The sequence below is a fragment of the Molothrus ater genome, chromosome 15 (assembly GCF_012460135.2).
Source record: "Molothrus ater isolate BHLD 08-10-18 breed brown headed cowbird chromosome 15, BPBGC_Mater_1.1, whole genome shotgun sequence".
Classification (NCBI taxonomy): domain Eukaryota; kingdom Metazoa; phylum Chordata; class Aves; order Passeriformes; family Icteridae; genus Molothrus; species Molothrus ater.
This window is the reverse complement of record NC_050492.2, coordinates 16994557-17011697: the sequence shown is the minus strand read 5'-3', so window position 1 is coordinate 17011697 and position 17141 is coordinate 16994557. Positions and strand designations below refer to the sequence as shown.

At 59.2% G+C, this 17141-nt stretch overlaps 1 protein-coding gene across 1 annotated transcript in view; it reads right to left on the bottom strand.

The window, feature by feature from the left end:
* Nucleotides 1-12141, bottom strand: part of PPARGC1B (PPARG coactivator 1 beta) — a 48804-nt gene extending 36663 nt beyond the window's left edge. Inside the window, exon 1 of the mRNA XM_036391632.2 lies at nucleotides 12042-12141. Coding sequence (XP_036247525.1) covers nucleotides 12042-12125 — 84 coding nt within the window. The 5' untranslated portion in view covers nucleotides 12126-12141. The remainder of the gene's footprint in view (nucleotides 1-12041) is intronic.
* Nucleotides 12142-17141: the final 5000 nt, after the last annotated feature.

The window sequence follows — 17141 nt, the reverse complement described above, 5'->3', positions numbered from 1 at the left end:
TCGGGCCCTGCCATGGCTCTGGGGAAGGGCCCCGTGTGCATCCCCGAGCCCATCAGCGGGACTGACACCCTCGAGGAACGGGGACAGGCAGCAGTGGCCCAGGCTGCCACCGGTCACCCGGCACCGGCGCGGCACCGGCCGGGCGCTGGCAGCGAGGATGCTGGCGAGGCTGCTGCCATGCTGGTTTCCATGGCGACTTCAGCACTTGGCGCGAGATGGAGATGACGGGATCAGCCAGCGGAGTCACTGAGCGGAGCTGGCGTCCTCCGTCTGCCGTGGCCAGCGGCACAGCCCTGCCAGAGTGAGAGGCTGGCACAGGGCGCACGCCCGGCAGCCTCGGGGCATCTGGGTCCCCCTCCTTACAGAGCGTGTGGCTGCCGGTTGTCCTGGTGATGCAGAGCCTGCACATCCCATCAGCCCCTCCCTGGCACCTCCAGGAAAGCTCTGTCCAGGTCCTGACCCCAGCCCTGTGCTGGCCACCCAGCACACCTGGCACTGGAGCACCCCCATTCAGGTCTCTCCCCCATTTCCATTCCCAGTGGGGCTGTCTCCCCAGCACAGGGCACACATCCCAGTTTGTGGATGTTTGTCACATCCCAGTCAGGGCCCACTGGCACAGCCTGGCAGGGTGGTACCCAGCTCCCCTCTGCAGCTGAAGGAGATGCTGCAGGCTGGGGCTGAGCTGGCACCGGGACAGCCCTGATCCTCACTGGCCCTTGGCCCCGCAGAGGCTTTCCCTGGCTTACAGGTAATCTAAGATCAAGCGCTCCAGCCAGCCGTGCCTGGGCAGACACACACAGACACCACGGAGCAGCGGGTAACCGAACAACTGCAGCATGTGACTCCCCAGCTGGCTCGGCCTCTCGGGCCCCAAAAGAGACCTCCCTGGGGACCCCTACCCTTGCCAAGCTGCCACGCCTGGCCGTGGCATTCCCAGACTGCTGGCAGGGAGCACACAGGGCCGGGGCAGAGGGCGGGGGGCTGGGACCCCCGGCACCCGCTCCCGCCCGCGGGCAGGATCCTCACCACGCACCCTTTTATTCCAGCAGTGCAATTAGCCTTGCTGACCCCTGAAATCCTCAGCCTCTCTAAGCAGCCATGCATTAAATCCCGGATCCAAGAGTGGAAATAGACTTTGTAAAAGGCTTATGGCCCTATTTATTACATTTTACGCATGATGGAGCCGGACAGCGCGGCTGCGGCCGCACCACGCTGAGGCAGCCGGACACACGGACGGGCAGGGGCTGCAGCAGAGCCCAGGTGGGTGTCTGCTCCTGGGCAGGCCTGTGCTGCCAGCTGAGCGCTCCTGCAGACGCAGGCCGGCAGGGATATCGATCCAGATGAAAGCCAACACCGCTGCCGGGCCGGGTAACCGTATCTGCCGCACATTTGTATTCCTCGGAGCAGGGCGGGAGGGCTGCAGCCATCTGCCAGGAGCTCGGGGATCCTGGGGACACTGCGAGCCCTCCACACAGAGCCCACCATGCCACCTCCTCCCCTTCTGCTTCCTCTGCCTTGTCCATTCCACCTGCACCCTGCAGCAGGGCAGTGCCCAAACAGGATCTGCCTGGTCCCCGCTGGGAGCTGAGGGGACACGGCACCAGGGCTTGCAAGGTTGCCCAAGGGCACTGGGTGAAGCCAGCGTGCAGGTGTTCACTGACACATCCCCGGGGTCCCACGGTTCAGCCAGGTGGCTCCTGCCCCAGGGGGATGGCAGAGGAGCCTGCACACCACAGGCTGCATAGCTGAGCTGGGCACAGGGCGGAGCAAGGATGGGCAGCGGGGGGGACAAGGTGTGCAGGGAGGCAGAGCCAAAAGCACACCAAAAGCACAGAGGCAGTTCTCAAACAGCTGAGGGACTCTCTGCTTTCCTGCAGAAAACACAAGGCAGCTCCTGTGTGTCTCCAAATCCCAAGGAGCTCCTCCAGCAGCGCCGGGCCAGGGAGCCGCTCTTGTATCAGTGCTGCAAAGCAGGCAGGAGCAGAGGGAACACAAGGGTGTCCTCTCCACACTCTTTAAAACGAGCCAGCTGCAGAGACTCCTGCAGCATGTGTCACCAAGTCCCTAGAACACCAGCACACGCACACAGATAGCCACTCCCCATTTCCTTGGAAGCGACACCCTCACTTGCAGGGCACTTGGAAATGTTACAAGACAAAAGCAAAGGTCACCCTGTGCACCTCTGAGAAACTCAGTTTCCATCAATGCTTGGTGCAAGGTGCAAGCCTGGCTGATGCCAGGGGGTGCACGAGAAGCCCCCCACACCACATGGTCAGACCAATCTCTTGTGCTCACCCAAAGGCAAAGAGCTCTGGTGTGTGTGAAGAAGCAGAAGTGGGTCCATGGGATGTGCACAGTGCCCAGATTCTGCCAACATCTGCATCTCAAAGAAGTGTGCAGGCTCTGGTGCCCAGGAGGGTGGGTGTCCCTGAATGCCCATGAACATCCCTGGCAAAGGGAAATGGCACCTGTGGGGTGTCCCTCAGCTTGGCATTTCAAAGGCTTGGTCCCACACCTTTCCCTAAAGGTGCACCTTACCTGAGGAAAGGACCCTTGCACTTCCCTGCCTTTCCACCCAGCCACGTTGTGGGGGTGATTCATCCCCAACAGCCCTCACTGATCACCCCGAGGTGCTGCAGCCCCACGGGGCCCTTTGGCAGGCCTGGATGTGGAAGTTTCACCCTGTAGCTCAGCTTTGCTTCAGTGCTTTGGAGCACAGATCCTGCCTCCAACAGGGAGGTGGCACAATAATAAACAGGATGTTTGGGCATAGAAGGGCCCTGGCCTCAAAAGGCATCGAGACATTTAGAAAAAACCTTGCAGTCCACATCTCCACAGGTTTGTGCTTCCCAACCCAGTCACTGCCATGAGCTCCCTGCTGACCCAGAACACTGCAAACCCACCCTGATAATGGCAAGGGGAATAATCCCCCCAGGCCCCACTGAATGAGGTTCAAACTCCCCATAACACCCATGCACAAAGGTCCCATACCCGCCAGGGCACTCGCAGGCTAATCCTCCCTCCGGAGAGGCTGCTATATTTAGGTATCTAAATGAGACAGAGTGGCTCTTTCCAAAAAAGAGTTCGTTTGGGTTACATAAATACAGAGAGAAACTTGAAAGCTGTATTTCCAGGTCCTTGCACTGCCATAAGTGAGCGGCAGAGATGAGGACAGTCTCCCCCTGATAATCTGCCTTTCATGTATTTTTGACTCAGCTGGATGTGCAGATGGGTTTGCAGCTCCTCTGGGCAGATGGGCACCGGGCAGTGGTGGACACTGAGGTGGACACTGAGAGCAGGCAGCCAGGGCAAGCAGACCCTCAATTCTCCCCAGGGAAACCACTCTGCATCCCAGATGCCCTGGCAGAGGAAGGGAGAAGCCAGCACTGCAGGCAGGCCAGGCAGCACCAGTCAAAGCACGGGCAGGAAGAGTCAACAGGAGTAAAGGAAGTGAGCAGCTCCAGCCCTTCCCATCCATGCTGTCCCAACATTCCCCCATGACATCGCTCTCCTCTCAGCCACCAACTTCCTTCCTGCTGCATCCACTTCCACATCCCAAATTCTCTGGTCCCATGGGGAATTCCCAGGAGAATGTCCTGCACCTACCACAGCTCATCCCCAGCTCCAGTTCTGCTGCTGGGATGGGCTGGGAGTGTTCACCAGCAAAGCAGTGTCCCCCCAGAGCTGGGAGGCAACATGTACCGTGAGGGTTTCTGGGGACACAGGCCACGTGCTTTCATTTCCAAAATACATATAAATAGACATACTTACTCCTTCTTAAAAGGACACAGCAACAAGGGAAAAAAAAGCAGCTCAAATACCGTCCAACCTTTCAGCCTGAGAAAGCCACACAGTTCTCACAGGCTGGAGTTCTGTTACCTGGGAAATGGGTTCTAGCACTGGAAACCCGCATGCGTCAGCCTCCCTGTGGGGCCCACACAGAAACAGAAACTTCCTTTTTAAGAAAAAAAATGGTGGTTTTTTTTTCTTTTCATTATCAGCACGGTTTGGTCGTGACTGTGTGCAAGCCTGCTCGAAAGGAGAAATGATGCTGGTGGTTTAAATCTCCAGCTGTGCAGAGCTCTGGGGCTGATGCTGTTGGAGGGGAGGTTTGAAAATCCTCCTGCAGTGAAGGTGCAGGAAGGTGGCCCTGAGCCACACACACCTGGCACAGGCAGAGCCCCAGGTCCCCCAGCCCGGGGCAAAGGGAAGCAGCCTGGGTTTGCAGGGAGCCAACAGGAATGCAAAGTTTAATTAGCTGGAAGCCGAGGGCTGTGGAAGTTGCAAACATTTGCACCGAGGCAGGGAAGGTGCCAAGAAATCAGGGCTGAAGCTGGACAAAGTTCAGCCCCGCCGTGCTGGTGCCCGGTGAGCAGCCTGTGCATGGCAGGAGCGGGTGCTGGCAGCTCACCTGGCACCAGCCAAGGTGAGCCCCTGGCCAGCTCTGCCACACATGGGCACTGGGATCTGGCCCAGGAGTGTGGGCTCTGCAAAGGACCACCAGCCACCAGCTCTGTACCCACCAGGGTCACCACACCATGCTGGCAGAGGGATTGGCCTCTGCAGGGGATAGAGAGCCAGAACCTGGCTCTGCTTCATCCTTCCAGGAGAGCTGCGAGTGCCATGTTTGTCACCTCCAGCTCCTCACTGCCACCCTGGCACGTGCACAGCCACGGCCTCGGGGTGACCAGTGCTGGTCTCAGCTCCAGGCCAGCCTGGCTGCAGCCCAGTGTGCCAGTCCTGCACATGTAAGGGGTCATGGCAGTCTCCCGAACACCCTGCGGCTACAGATGCACTTTCTTCATGAAAAAATAATAACACGACTCCCTCCTACCTAGGAACTTGGCTAAAAAACGCAAGAAAAATGCTCAGCAAAAATGCTGCACCCCCAGGGACAGCTGGGGCTGCTCCAGCCGTGGGTCACCTCGTGGCAGGACAGCCAGGTCCCCAGCTGTCACTTGTGAAAGCCACATCCCCCCTTGCGGGGCGCAGGAGGGAGGAGAACAATCATGAAGAGAAGAGGCAGCTGGGCTTCCTTCCACCCCAGGCTGCCCCAGCTCGGGCCCGCAGCCCTGGCCAGGACGCTCGGCCCTCGCCACAGGATTTCCTTGCTCTTGACGTCCATGAAAATTAGGAAATGAGGGTTCCTAGGGGAATAGGTGGGGAAGGCAGCTTTTGGCAGCGGGGGTGAAAGGATGACACTTCCCACACCGTCCCCCCATATGCCAGGGACAAAGCACGTCCTGCAGCCTCCCCAGACAAAGGAGTGAGCAAAAGTGACAGCAGTGCTGAGCTGCTGCTCTCTGAGCCCAACTGGCAGCAAAATGAAACAGGAACCGAGGGGCCTGGCCGTGGCTGGCTCAGCAGAGGGGCTGCGGTGCTGCCCCGGCCGCAGGGCCACAGGAAGAATTCAGAAAATGCATCTCAGTAAAGATATGCTGCTGCCCTGCAACTGGAGTCCCTGCAAGAGCTGGAGGCGCCACCTCAGCACAAAAACATCCATATAAAGCATGTACTGCTCATCCCAGGGGAGGGGAGAAGTGTCACATCAGCCCTCCATGGGCTCTCCAGCCTTTGTCCCCATCTGGGTGGGCAGGGGGCCATAGGGACAGAGGGGACATAGATAGAAAAAGCTCCTGGCACAGGAGACACAGATGTAAAAAGCTCCTGGCACCCTTCAGCATCATCATGCTCCCTCCAGGGAAGCTCCTGGTGCTGGGGTGCCCACCCAGCTCTCAGTGCCTGCGGGCTTTGCCTCGGGACACTGGGATGTGAGATAAGGGAAGTATTTTCCCTAAGCCCCACATTGCTGCCCGGAGCCGGCAGAGATCAAAGGTGACTCTGGCTACTGCATGGGGCCACAGCCCCTCCACATCCCCCACCAGCAGATACCACGCTTGCCACATGGAGAACCCCTCCCGCGGCGGGTTTCCAGATCTCCCAGGGCCAAAGGAGATTTCCAGCTTTTACTTTTCCCTGTGTTAATTCAGAAGTGAACTGGTTTAATGCAGCAGCTCGGCCTTGGCTGTTGCCTCCACGTGGGGAAGTGCAGTGGGACGGGGCTGGATGAGGACAGGGCTGACAAGGCCCTGAGTGCAGCCAGATCTGTGCAAAGTCCTTCAGCGTTTCTTGGAAGCTCCCGTTATTGAAAGAAAAGGGAAGAAAAAAAACCAACCCAACCGCCATAAATAAATAAATAATAATTTGTAAGCCAGAGTTCAGGAAAAGTGCTGAAAAGCAGATTGGCTGAGTGATAAGGGAAGGGAAACACATTGGCTGGACCATCACCCAGTGCCTCCGGTGCCTGTGCCCCTGGAAGTAGGTCACTACCTCACCTGACCACTCGCCCCATTAACTTCAACCTTTAGTCCCTGGTTCCTCACTACAAGCACAGGCATCTTAAAATACCCTTGTCCAGGTGAGAAGGTGGCTCTGCAGGCAGCAGGAGATGGGATCCTGCCCACTCCTGGGCTGTGGGCAGGGTGCCGGAGCCCCACACGGCCTGGAGCCCCACACAGCTCTGGAGCCCCACACGACCTGGAGCCCCACACGGCCTGGAGCCCCACACGGCCGGGAGCCCCACACGGCCGGGAGCCCCACACGGCCGGGAGCCCCACAAGGCCTGGAGCCCCACATGGGCTCTGGAGCCCCACACGGCCGGGAGCCCCACACGGCCGGGAGCCCCACAAGGCCTGGAGCCCCACACGGCTCTGGAGCCCCACATGGCCGGGAGCCCCACACGGCCGGGAGCCCCACAAGGTCTGGAGCCCCATACGGCTCTGGAGCCCCACACGGCTGGGAGCCCCACAAGGCCTGGAGCCCCACATGGGCTCTGGAACCCTACATGGCCGGGAGCCCCACACGGCTCTGGAGCCCCACACGGCCGGGAGCCCCACAAGGCCTGGAGCCCCATATGGCTCTGGAGCCCCACACGGCCTGAAGCCGCACAGGGGTCTGGAGCCCCACATGGCCGGGAGCCCCACACGGCTCTGGAGCCCCACACGGCCTGAAGCTCCACACGCCTCTGGAGCCCCACACGGCCGGGAGCCCCACACGGCTCTGGAGCCCCACACGGCCTGGAGCCGCACAGGGGTCTGGAGCCCCACACGGCCTGGAGCCCCACATGGTCTGGAGCCCCACACGGCTCTGGAGCCCCACACGGCCTGGAGCGTGGCGGTCACCGCAGCACGGCCGCACTGGCGGTGGCTCCGGCGCGCACAGAGTTCCCCCCTGTTAATCACTCCAGGCTGCCAAGCAGTCACGAGAAATATAAGCCCGCGCTGGGTTGCCATGGAGCAGGGCTCAGCTGCGGGAGCCTGAAGCCGATTCCTCCGGCAAACGTGTCTGCAGCCGAGGCCCTGCCAGCACCTCGCGTCCCTGGCTCCGCGGTGGCAGCCAAGCGGTGCCACACGCGTGGTCCCGGCGGAGCCACGTCTCTGACACTGCTACAGAGCCACACAGGGACAGTGCCCCTTGCCCTGGTGACAGCATCTCCCCAGGGCCATGGGCATGCAGAAGTGGTGGCTCTGGTGGTGGCATTTGGCAGCAGCAGCACAGACTGGCCCTGCACAATGTCTCTGCCCCAGCCCAGGGATGTCCCCAAGCCTCCATGGTGCTGGCACATGCTGGCCAGGGGGAATCGTGTCCTTCATGGGATCATAAAATTGTTTGGGTTGGAAGAGACTCTAAAGCTCGTGTATTCCACCCCCTGCTGTGGGCAGGGACGCTTTCCAGCCTGGCCTTGGACACTTCCAGGGATCCAGGGGCAGCCCCAGCTTCTCTGGGTGCCCTGTGCCAAGGCCTCCCCACCTTCACAGGGAAGAATTTTTTCCTAGTGTCTCCTGTAACCCTACTCTCTGTCAGTTTGGATCCATTCTCCTTGTCCTGTCACTACAGCACTGCAACTCCCACATCCTGCCACAGCCCCCAGCCCCACCAAAGGGGATCTCAGAGCCTGGTGGGCTCCTGCCCTTGGCACCACATCAAACCATCTGCCAGGAGCCAGCCTGTGGCATCCCTGTCCCCAGCCCTGCACCAGAAACATGGGACCCATTCCCCAAAAACAGGAGTTTGGGGTTAGAAGGGGCATTCCCAGAGCATTTTTAATTAACCAACCGTGCCAAAGAGCTCATGTAAGTGGAGTTCCTCCCTACAAAAAGGCTTTTGACATTGGAAAGGTTAATGTGAGAGAGATCCCTCTCTCTCACAAAGCTCCCTTTGCTGGAGGCCCTCGTTGATCCCTTAATTATTCACCTGTTGGAGAGGTGCCTTTCCATTACAGCATGAGACAGGGCAGGGATGTGCAGGCAGGCAGGTGGGGGAAAACCCCCAGCGTGGGGCACCCCTGGGGTGGGGAACAGAGGTCAGAATCCCAGGGGGAAGGCAGGCAGGTGTGGGGGCAGGCTCTGAGGGGCAGGTTCCAGCCCAGCCCTCCCCTCCCTCTGGCTGCTCTCTCTCTCCTGGCTCAGCTCAGACTCTGCTGTGGTGGGGACAGCCACCAGCACCCCCAGCTCCAGCATGGTGACAGCCACCAGGACACAGCCACCCTGCTTCCCAGAAAACTTCAGCCTTCTCCAGCCCTGCCACTGCAGCAGCCCTTCGACCCATGCTGCAGCAATGCAGCTGAGGATGCATTTTGCACAGGCCCTCGGGCTGTCCATTGTCCAAACCCACCCCAAATCTTCGGGAGAAAAGCCACAGAAAGAGCATGATATCGATCAGCTCAGTGAGGACTATCAGAAATCAGAGATGCATCCCCATTTCAGCACTAGAAATGCCAACCCAGCGCGGGCTCGCTGTGCCTCCTGCACTCATCGATGGATTAAGCTGTTAGCAGGAGGCTGGGAAGTTAAAGAGGGAATATTGTATTTCAGTTCATGTGATCTTTAAACATCCCTCTGAGAAGCAGCCTGGGTTCTTTTTATTATTATTTTTTCCCCCCTCCTGCTGCACTTTGTTTGGGATTTTTAAACGAATTGAAGCCGTTAGAGCCACAGTGCTCCAGCCTCTCACAGGGATGCTGAGAGCTGCTCCGTGGTGCTCTCGGCAGAGCTGCCTGGCTGGCACTTCCCAGTGCCTGGTGCCAGCAGATGAACCAGCTACAACCAGCTTCATACCTCTGAGCAGCAGAGTTGCACAAAATGGATTAAGCAGGCCCAGAAATGACACATTTTGAGGCGCAGCAGCACAAAATCACTTTTTTTTTTGTTGGGGAAAAAAAAAGGAAAAAAAAAGAAAAAAAAAAGGAAAAAGGAGTTGGCAGGAGAAAGGCAGATATCAAGTGAAAAACCCTGATTTTCTTTCTGTAGCAATGCAGGTACCACGTGAATCATCGCTGTCCTCGATATGTAAATAGAGGTTAGCTGGCACCCTCAGCACAAACCCTTGTGAATAAGGGACTGATGCAGATACCCTGTCAAACCTTCCCTGTGCATCTCCCCAGGAACCTTGCTCAGGATTCCTCCCCTGGAAGGGAAGGGATCACCTGGCACCTGCACCAACTGCGCCTGTCTCACAACCTACTGCAAAAGCAGGACAGGGAGAAGCAGGGGCGAGAGAGCAGGAAAGTCCCAGTTCCTCAAAATTTCCACGAAGGAAACGGCCACAATTCATCATCCCGTGGCCTCCTGACAGCGCAGCCTCTCCGGATAACCTGCTCCATGCTGGGGCACTGGGGTCCCTGGGGCAGCAGCTTTGGGGCTCCCCGGAGGAGTCAGTAACCCAGTTGTAAGCAGAGGCTCGTACAGTAGTAATGGGGAGAGACGTCAGCGCCAGCCCGGCCCGCCTCCCGCTCCCAGTTAGAAGGCAGCATGTGACAGAGCCAGGGCTGGAGCCTTCCCCCAGTTTCATCAGAGGTTAAGGTACAAGCACAACACATGCTTACAACTTCAGGCGGTTCTTAAGCAAAGACATGCAAATCATAGCTCGGGGGGCGGCTGTTTTTTCTTCCTTTTTTCCATCTTCTCTTTTCTTCCCATCGCAGCCCTGAGCCCCTGAGCGCACGTGGGGACAGAAGAGGAAACGGAATTATCGAAAGCAGGCGCCGGACGGACGGGAGAGCACAGAGGGGCTGCACGGGAGCTGCAGCGAGCTGCAAGGCTGCCCCCGCTGCTCCTCTCCTCCCACACCTGCAGATTTCAGAGCAGCGCTACCTGTGCTGCTCCCTCCAGCAGAGAGCACGCCGGGGACAGGGAGAGAAAACAGGGGACACAGCCAACTATGTTTCATCAACATTGTCTCATTTCAGCACAGGCCATTACACAGTTCCAAATTTTCCAGGGAATATTCACAACATGGTGGGCTTGCACCAGAGAGGGATGACAATTCGTAGGATTTTTTTTTTTCCCCTCCCTTAGGAGTCGCTTTTTGGAATAAGATTCTTAAATTGGCACATCAAATGCTGACCAAAAAGCAAAGAAAAAGAGAAACAAGGCTCCAGGCACATGCTGCAACCATAAGGGCTTTTCATGTCATGATTAACACACTGAGAACAGGAGGGTTATTACAGGGAAGTGGAGCCAGGAACTTTCACCTGCTCAGGGAGCAGTGGGGCTGGTGGGAGCTGCAGCCTTTGTGCCATACTTCCAGGGGATGACATCCCACACACGCAGCCAGCTCAGGGGACAGTGTCCCACACAGCCAGCCTCCTCTCCTGCAAGCCGATGGGCTCCCTCAGCAATAACAAAATGGAAAAAACCCACAAAGTGCTTACAAAATCTCGGCCCACTTCTCACCTTTCCTGACCCTCCTGCTGTAATCAACCTGTCAGCAGCTCTCGGTTAAGAAGCCAGGCTGCCTGCCCCCCTGCTCTGCCCCCAGAAGCCGCCCGGTCCCGTGCCAAGCCGGAGCGCTCTGGCGCTGGTGCGGGCGGGCAAAGGTGCCGGGACTACATCAATCTGGCTGGTGGCAAGCCCTGCCTGGTTCTGTCTGGCACACGCACCGCGGGCAAATCTGATTTACCAGGTCTCGAGCCCGTGTTTGTTTTGAACCCAAACGGCGGCAGGATTAGCCCTGGTTCCTGTCCCCCACAAACACACACGCTCCTGGCTGTTTGCAATCGCCGGGGCTGAACTGGTGAGAGAGCAAGGGTTGGGATGAATGCGCTCGCTTCACAATCAGAGCTATTTTGTAATCCGTGGTTATGAAAGTGAAGGGTCGGGGGGGGATGATAAATAACTACAGAAAACTCTTCCCACTTGCAGCAGCCTCATCGAGACGACTGCGAAATGCGCGGCCGTGCTCGGGCTCAGCCCCGGCTCCGGCTCCTGCCCGGTTTATTGTATAGCGCCTCTCTTGCAGCCCCCAAAATGGAAAAGCATGCGAGCCCTATAGCCAGCACGGCTCGCTCTCGTGATCCCGCCGGAGCTGCCAAGGAGCCTTAATCTGATTTTAATACCCGGCTCCGTCCAAAACACAGCCCATCCACATTTTGGAGCCGGCGACACGCAGCACCGAGACCCCTGTCGCTGTCGCACCCCCCCTCCCCAAACCTCCATCCCCCAAGATCCCAGCCCGTATGCGTGGAATTGACGCTTGGCATGACTCATCCCACAGCCCGGCTCCATCAGCCCCCACCGCGCAGCCCCCTGCAGAGCCCCCCCACCACCTCGCCGCCCCCTCCCCACCTTCGGGGGAGCCCTAACAACCGGGGGGGTGCTTCTGCACCGAAACCCATCGCCCCTTCAACTTGTCCCCTGTCCCCCACAAACTGCCGGCCGATGGGGGAACGGGCTGGGGGGGCGCGGGAGTCCACGTGCGAGTGGTGCTGAAAGCGCCGGCGGGGCTGCGGGGCTGCGGCCGCCCGGGAGCCCCGGGAGGGGCGCGCACAGCCCCGCGGGCGGCCGGCTCCGCAGCCGCGGAGAGAACGGGACCGCCGCACACCCCGGGGCACCCGGCGGACGAGCCGGGCCCCGCAGCCCCGCTCCGGCAGCACCGGCTCTTCCCCGGGGTGCCCCGGCAAGCAGCGGGGGGGGCCGTCCGTTCCCCCCTCCGGTGCAGCGCGCCGGGGAGCCGCGCAGCAGAGCCCCCCCCGCGCTGCCTACCTGGCTGTCCGCTAGGTAACTGAAGACGAAGGAGGAGAGATCCTCGTCGAGCAGAGAGCTGCAATCCGGCCCCGGCTCCGCCATCTTCCACCTCCGGCTGGGGCTGAGCACCGAGCATGCAGCAGGCGCGGCGGCGGGAGCCGGGCGGCCGGCGGGGCGGGGAGCGCGGAGCGCCGGGGCGGAGCCGCCCGCAGCCCCCGCCCGCAGCCCCCGCCCGCAGCCCCCGCCCGCAGCCCCCGCCCGCAGCCCCCGCCCGCAGCCCCCGCCCGCAGCCCCCGCCCGCAGCCCCCGCCCGCAGCGGCTGCGGAGCCGGACACGGGGGGATTGTGCGAGGAAGCGCCCCGGGGGCTTTGCAGACACGCGTGGGACACCACTTTTTGTGTGTCCCTTGGAAGTGCCACCCCGTCAAACAGGGGGTGCCACCGGCCCCTGGGTTGCTCCGAGTTTGGATGTGTAAGCGCTGGGTGCAGCGCGTCAGACCAGGGGGCACATCCAGGCTCTCTCTGGCGCTTTTAAAGTAGTTCCTGCAGGAGTGCCTTCCCCAGGGACACGCACACGCAGAAGGAACCCACTTTGAGCAGTGCCACCGTGCACACCTTAAAATTGCCAGCGTTTAAAAGTGGGAGCACCCAACAGCACCAGGCACCTCTCAACAGTCCCCAGATCACCCCATTTGCAGTGATATTTGGAGGTACAAAAACCCTGAGAGCCGTGGCTGGGCCAGGGGTCACTTCCAGGCTCGGTGGGTCTGCATGAAGTGGGACCAGAGGACTGCAGTAAAGAGTAAAAAGGAGCAAAAGATCTTCTGATTTTCCTTGTTTTCATTTCAGCTGCGGCTGTGAGCATCTTGATGTCACGCACGTCATCTTTCTGTCTGGGGTTTTGAGGCGTATCCTAAAAGCCCTTTCAGAAATAATTAATGATGGGACCAAAAATCTCATGAATGTTCTATTTACTTACCCATAGCAATTACATGGGAAAGAGCAGGGCTTGGCACTGCAGCCTGAATTAGCTGATACACAACCAACCAAGTGGCAACACCTGCAGCCTAATGGCTCCAAATCCTTGATTCCCCTCAGACTGCCTAGACAGGCCTGCAGGGTCACCGTGAAGAGCTGATGGAGCAAAGTGATGTGGAGCTATCGGGGTGGGGAGCTCTGTGCCAGGCTCTGAGGGGTGAACAGAAAGTGCTTCTTCCTCTGGCAGGAAAGGCCTGCCCGTGTTCTCTTTGCTGTTGTTTCAAAGGCAGAGCTGTTTCCAGCCACTCTGAATTCCCTCTGGCCGCCCTTTGGCTCAGGACATGTTGTGAACACCACGCAGTGGAGCAACACTGGGTTTTCCCTGATGATCCCAAGCCTTGCACCAAAGGGAGATGTCAGGAACAGCATCTGTTGTGTCACACTGATGAGAGCTGCAGGCCAGAGTGGCCTGGCTGCTGGGATGGGACAAAGCAACTCTTCCTCGTTGCTGTGCACTCTAGTACTAATTACTGATGCCAAAACACTTACCCAAGGTGCTTTTCTGGCTGCCCTGCCAGCAGTGAAACTTCTCTTCCCATGGGTGGGAGAACTGGGCCCCGCCATGCCCTGCCAGGATTTCCAGTCACAGTGGGCACAGCACATTCAGCAGGGCCAAGGAAAGAAATTGCCTTGCTCTGGGGCATGTGCAATTCCTTGAAGACTGGGACTCAAATTCCCAGCTGACCCCACTGAGCAGTGATCTCACGTGCATTCCTTTCCTTGCACAAGATGCAAGTGATGAAGACTACGGTGTGATGTAGATGAGCTGAGAACAGAAGGGAGGTTTGCTCCATCAGGGCTGGAAGGTCTCACCACACCAGTCCTTTGGGAGGAATTTGTTGCACAAAAGGCGAGGTTTGCACTTGTGTATCTCGTGATTTCCTTTGCATCATCTGTACTCAAATAGGAAGTAACATTCGTGGGAATTACTTGTCAATTGTCATTCAAAAATCAAGTTGTGCATAGCTGGGTTTTTCAGAAATACCTTTTCCCTTCTGGTCCATGTGCAAGCACATTTCCTCCTCCCTTTCTTTCTAATGGAGGACATGAGCCCTTCCCAGCCTCCAGCCTGCAGGGCAGCCCCCCTGGCAGCAGCCACTCCCAGGCATGGAGGAGCATGAGGAAAGCAAAGCCCAGCCTGCACTGCCCCATTTCCCCTCTGAACAGACAGCTGAGGGCTTCCTCCAGCCCTGCAGCAAAACTGGATGTGACATTGGGGTCAGAGCCCCTTGTGCTGGGAGGGGGACACAGGACAGCAGAGCACAATGGGGCATCTTGGCCAAGTGGACTTTCTGCTGCTTCTGGGTTTCTGTGGGATCCTGCAGGATGAAGTACAGCTGCTGACATGGCTGCAAGTTGTTGTTGACCTGCCCAACTTCAGCTCCTGACTGCTCTGGACTTTTGCACAGTCCAAGCATTTTTCTGTGCCTTTTAGTTCTTTTCACCTATGAAATGGAGATCACACCACTTCCCTGTGCCCTGCAGTTTCTGGAGGAATTGGTTGAATAACACTCATAAAAAGGGTTTCGGAAGCACCAGGAGACAAGAGAAGAGAAGGAGGACAGGACGTTATAAGTGGTGTTGTCTCCACCTTCTTAGAAGTCAGTCATGTGGCAGCCTCAGAAACACCTGCGGTGGGTAGGGATGGTGGTGGTGTGAATGGGACATCACATTGCCCGTGTCACACACCCTGCCCTGTGCACAGAGCCGGCCAGCTCTGCCGTGTGCTCACAGCTTCCCTCCTCAACCAGACCCCGAGCTTCGAGAGCAGGGCAGCTGCCAGAGCTCCAGCTCCTGCTGCTCTCTGTATCTATGGACTCCAGGAGGTGTCAGCCCCTCTCGAGCAGAGTTAAACCCCCTGTGCCCACCCTGGCCTGGCAGCCCTGGCTGTGCTGGAGTGCCCCGTGGCACCGCGCTGCCGCTGCAGCAGACACTCGATGCTCAGCCTGGAGGGGCTGGGGATAACATTACCGAGGTAAAATATAACAGGAAATCTTGCAAATGTCCTTTCAAAACAACAGCGAGCGAGTAATGTCATTGGGCCAGCGGTCAGGAGGGGACAGGGTTTGAAGGTACCCTGAGCCTGCCAAAGGCCAGGCGTGGGACAGGGGCTGGAGCCAATGAGCGCCGGCTGGGCAGGAGCCACCCCGGCCCGGCGACCGCCCGCCCTCGCTCTCACGTTGCAGCTGCCTCTGTTTGTGGATGGCAAAGTGTTGTAAGGAGCGAGCAGTGAGAGGCAGCGGCAAATGGGGCTGCTCCGAGGAGTTACAACACCCGCAGCCCCCGCTGGTGACGCTCTCTGCTCGGCACTCCCGTGGCATGGGGGCACTGGCGCGGTGGCCGCTCTGGCTGGGGACGGGAAAGGCTTTGTGGGCTGGCAGGAGCTCTGTGAGCCGCTGCTGGGTGAGCTGGGGGCAGCTGAAGGGGAAGGTGTCCCCAGGCTGCCCAGAGCCCTGCCCTGCAGCGCTCTCCATCCACGCAGGCTGCTAAGGCACGCACAGTGGTTGGCAGTGCCATGCCCAGGGTTTCGCTGACTTTCTCTGCCTGGCTCCTTTCCACGAGCTCTGCTTTCCCTTCCCCACAGCCCTGCTCAGCACTCGGCTCAGCCTTATCCTTCACCTGAGATCACGAGCACGGGGACAGAGTGTTGCTTTCCCTCCATGCTTTCTGTGCCTCATTAGCTGTGTGCACCTGGGAGCTCGTGTCTCCTCCTCCTCCTCCTCAGTTGGTGACAGGAGGGCTCTGTTATGCTTTGTGGCCAGCAAGGAATGAAAGTCTGATGTCCTCTCTGCCACAGGGCTGAGGGACTGGCCCCTGGGCTGGAGGGGACCTAAGAAACAAAAGTGGATTTTGAGGGCAAGGTGGGCTCCTGGCTCTGAGATCCAGCTTGTCCAGGGGGCAGGGCTGAGCCTCTGGTAGTTCAGAGATTGCCATTGCTGCTCCAGACTCCCTCAGCACCACTGGGGAGTGATGTCCCACTGTGCCACAGGCACAGCCCTCAGGCAGACACACCAGGACACCGTGGACGCTCTGCCTGTGCTGGGCCACAGCCCCCCAGGGCCCTCTCTGTGCGCCTGGCAGAGGGTCCCTCCCCCTGTGCCACCTGCCAGGCTCTCTGCAGCTCCTTCCCCGGAGCAGGGGCTGCTGCAGCTCTGTCAGAGGAGCCTGTGGCCAGCACTGAGGGCTGAGGGATGCACCCGTGCAGGGTGATGCTGTGCAGTGCTGCAGCCTGCCCCACCCTGAGCATGCTCCTCTCCCAAACTGCAGCCTGGAGCGTGCTGGGGAGGCAAATCCACACAGTTATTGCAGAGAAAACCTGTCAGGAGACAAATGTGATGGCAAAGGAGCAAGAAGGGGCTTTTGTGGTTGCATTGTTGAAACAGATGGGAATTTCCTGGAGCAAGAGGCAGCGGAGGGTAGGGATGGCTCCTGCACGATGGCTCACGCTGCCCACCAGCTGTGTGGGCCGAGCAGGGGACCAGGATGCCCATTGACTCCTTATGGCACTTTCAGTGACTCATTTGTCCACGGAAGCAGCACACCCACAGCAGCTGAAGCAGCCTGTCCTCCTCCCCAGGCTGCTCTGGCACAGCAGGGCCAGCCGGCCCCTTCTGCCTGGGGATGAGAGGCTGGCAGCAGCCCAGGGCACTCGGCTCACGCTGTACCTCACTTCATCTGGGGGAAGGAACACGCTGTCAGAGACCTTGCACTGCTCCTTCTGCACTGCCTGACATCCCAGCCTGCAGCCCCAGCCTGCCCCTCGCTGTTCCAGGGCCGGTGCCCCCCATGCTGCCCAGAGCAGCCTGGCACAGGGCACCAGCCAGCTGTGGGACCGGCAGGATGGCACCATCTGCTTCGTGTCCCTCGTGTCCCTCTCACTCCAGCTGAGCTCGGCTCTCCCACAGCCCTGGCAGCTCTCACACTGTGCTGCCAGTGTCTGTCACAGCCCATCCATGTCACCCCACTGGCCTCTCGCTGCCCCCCCTGCCTCATCCCTGCCTGCTGATCTGCCTCTGCTCCTGGTGCTGCTGCCTGGGCTCCCTTCAGTGCCCATGCCTGCCTGGCAGGCCTGCACCAGGAG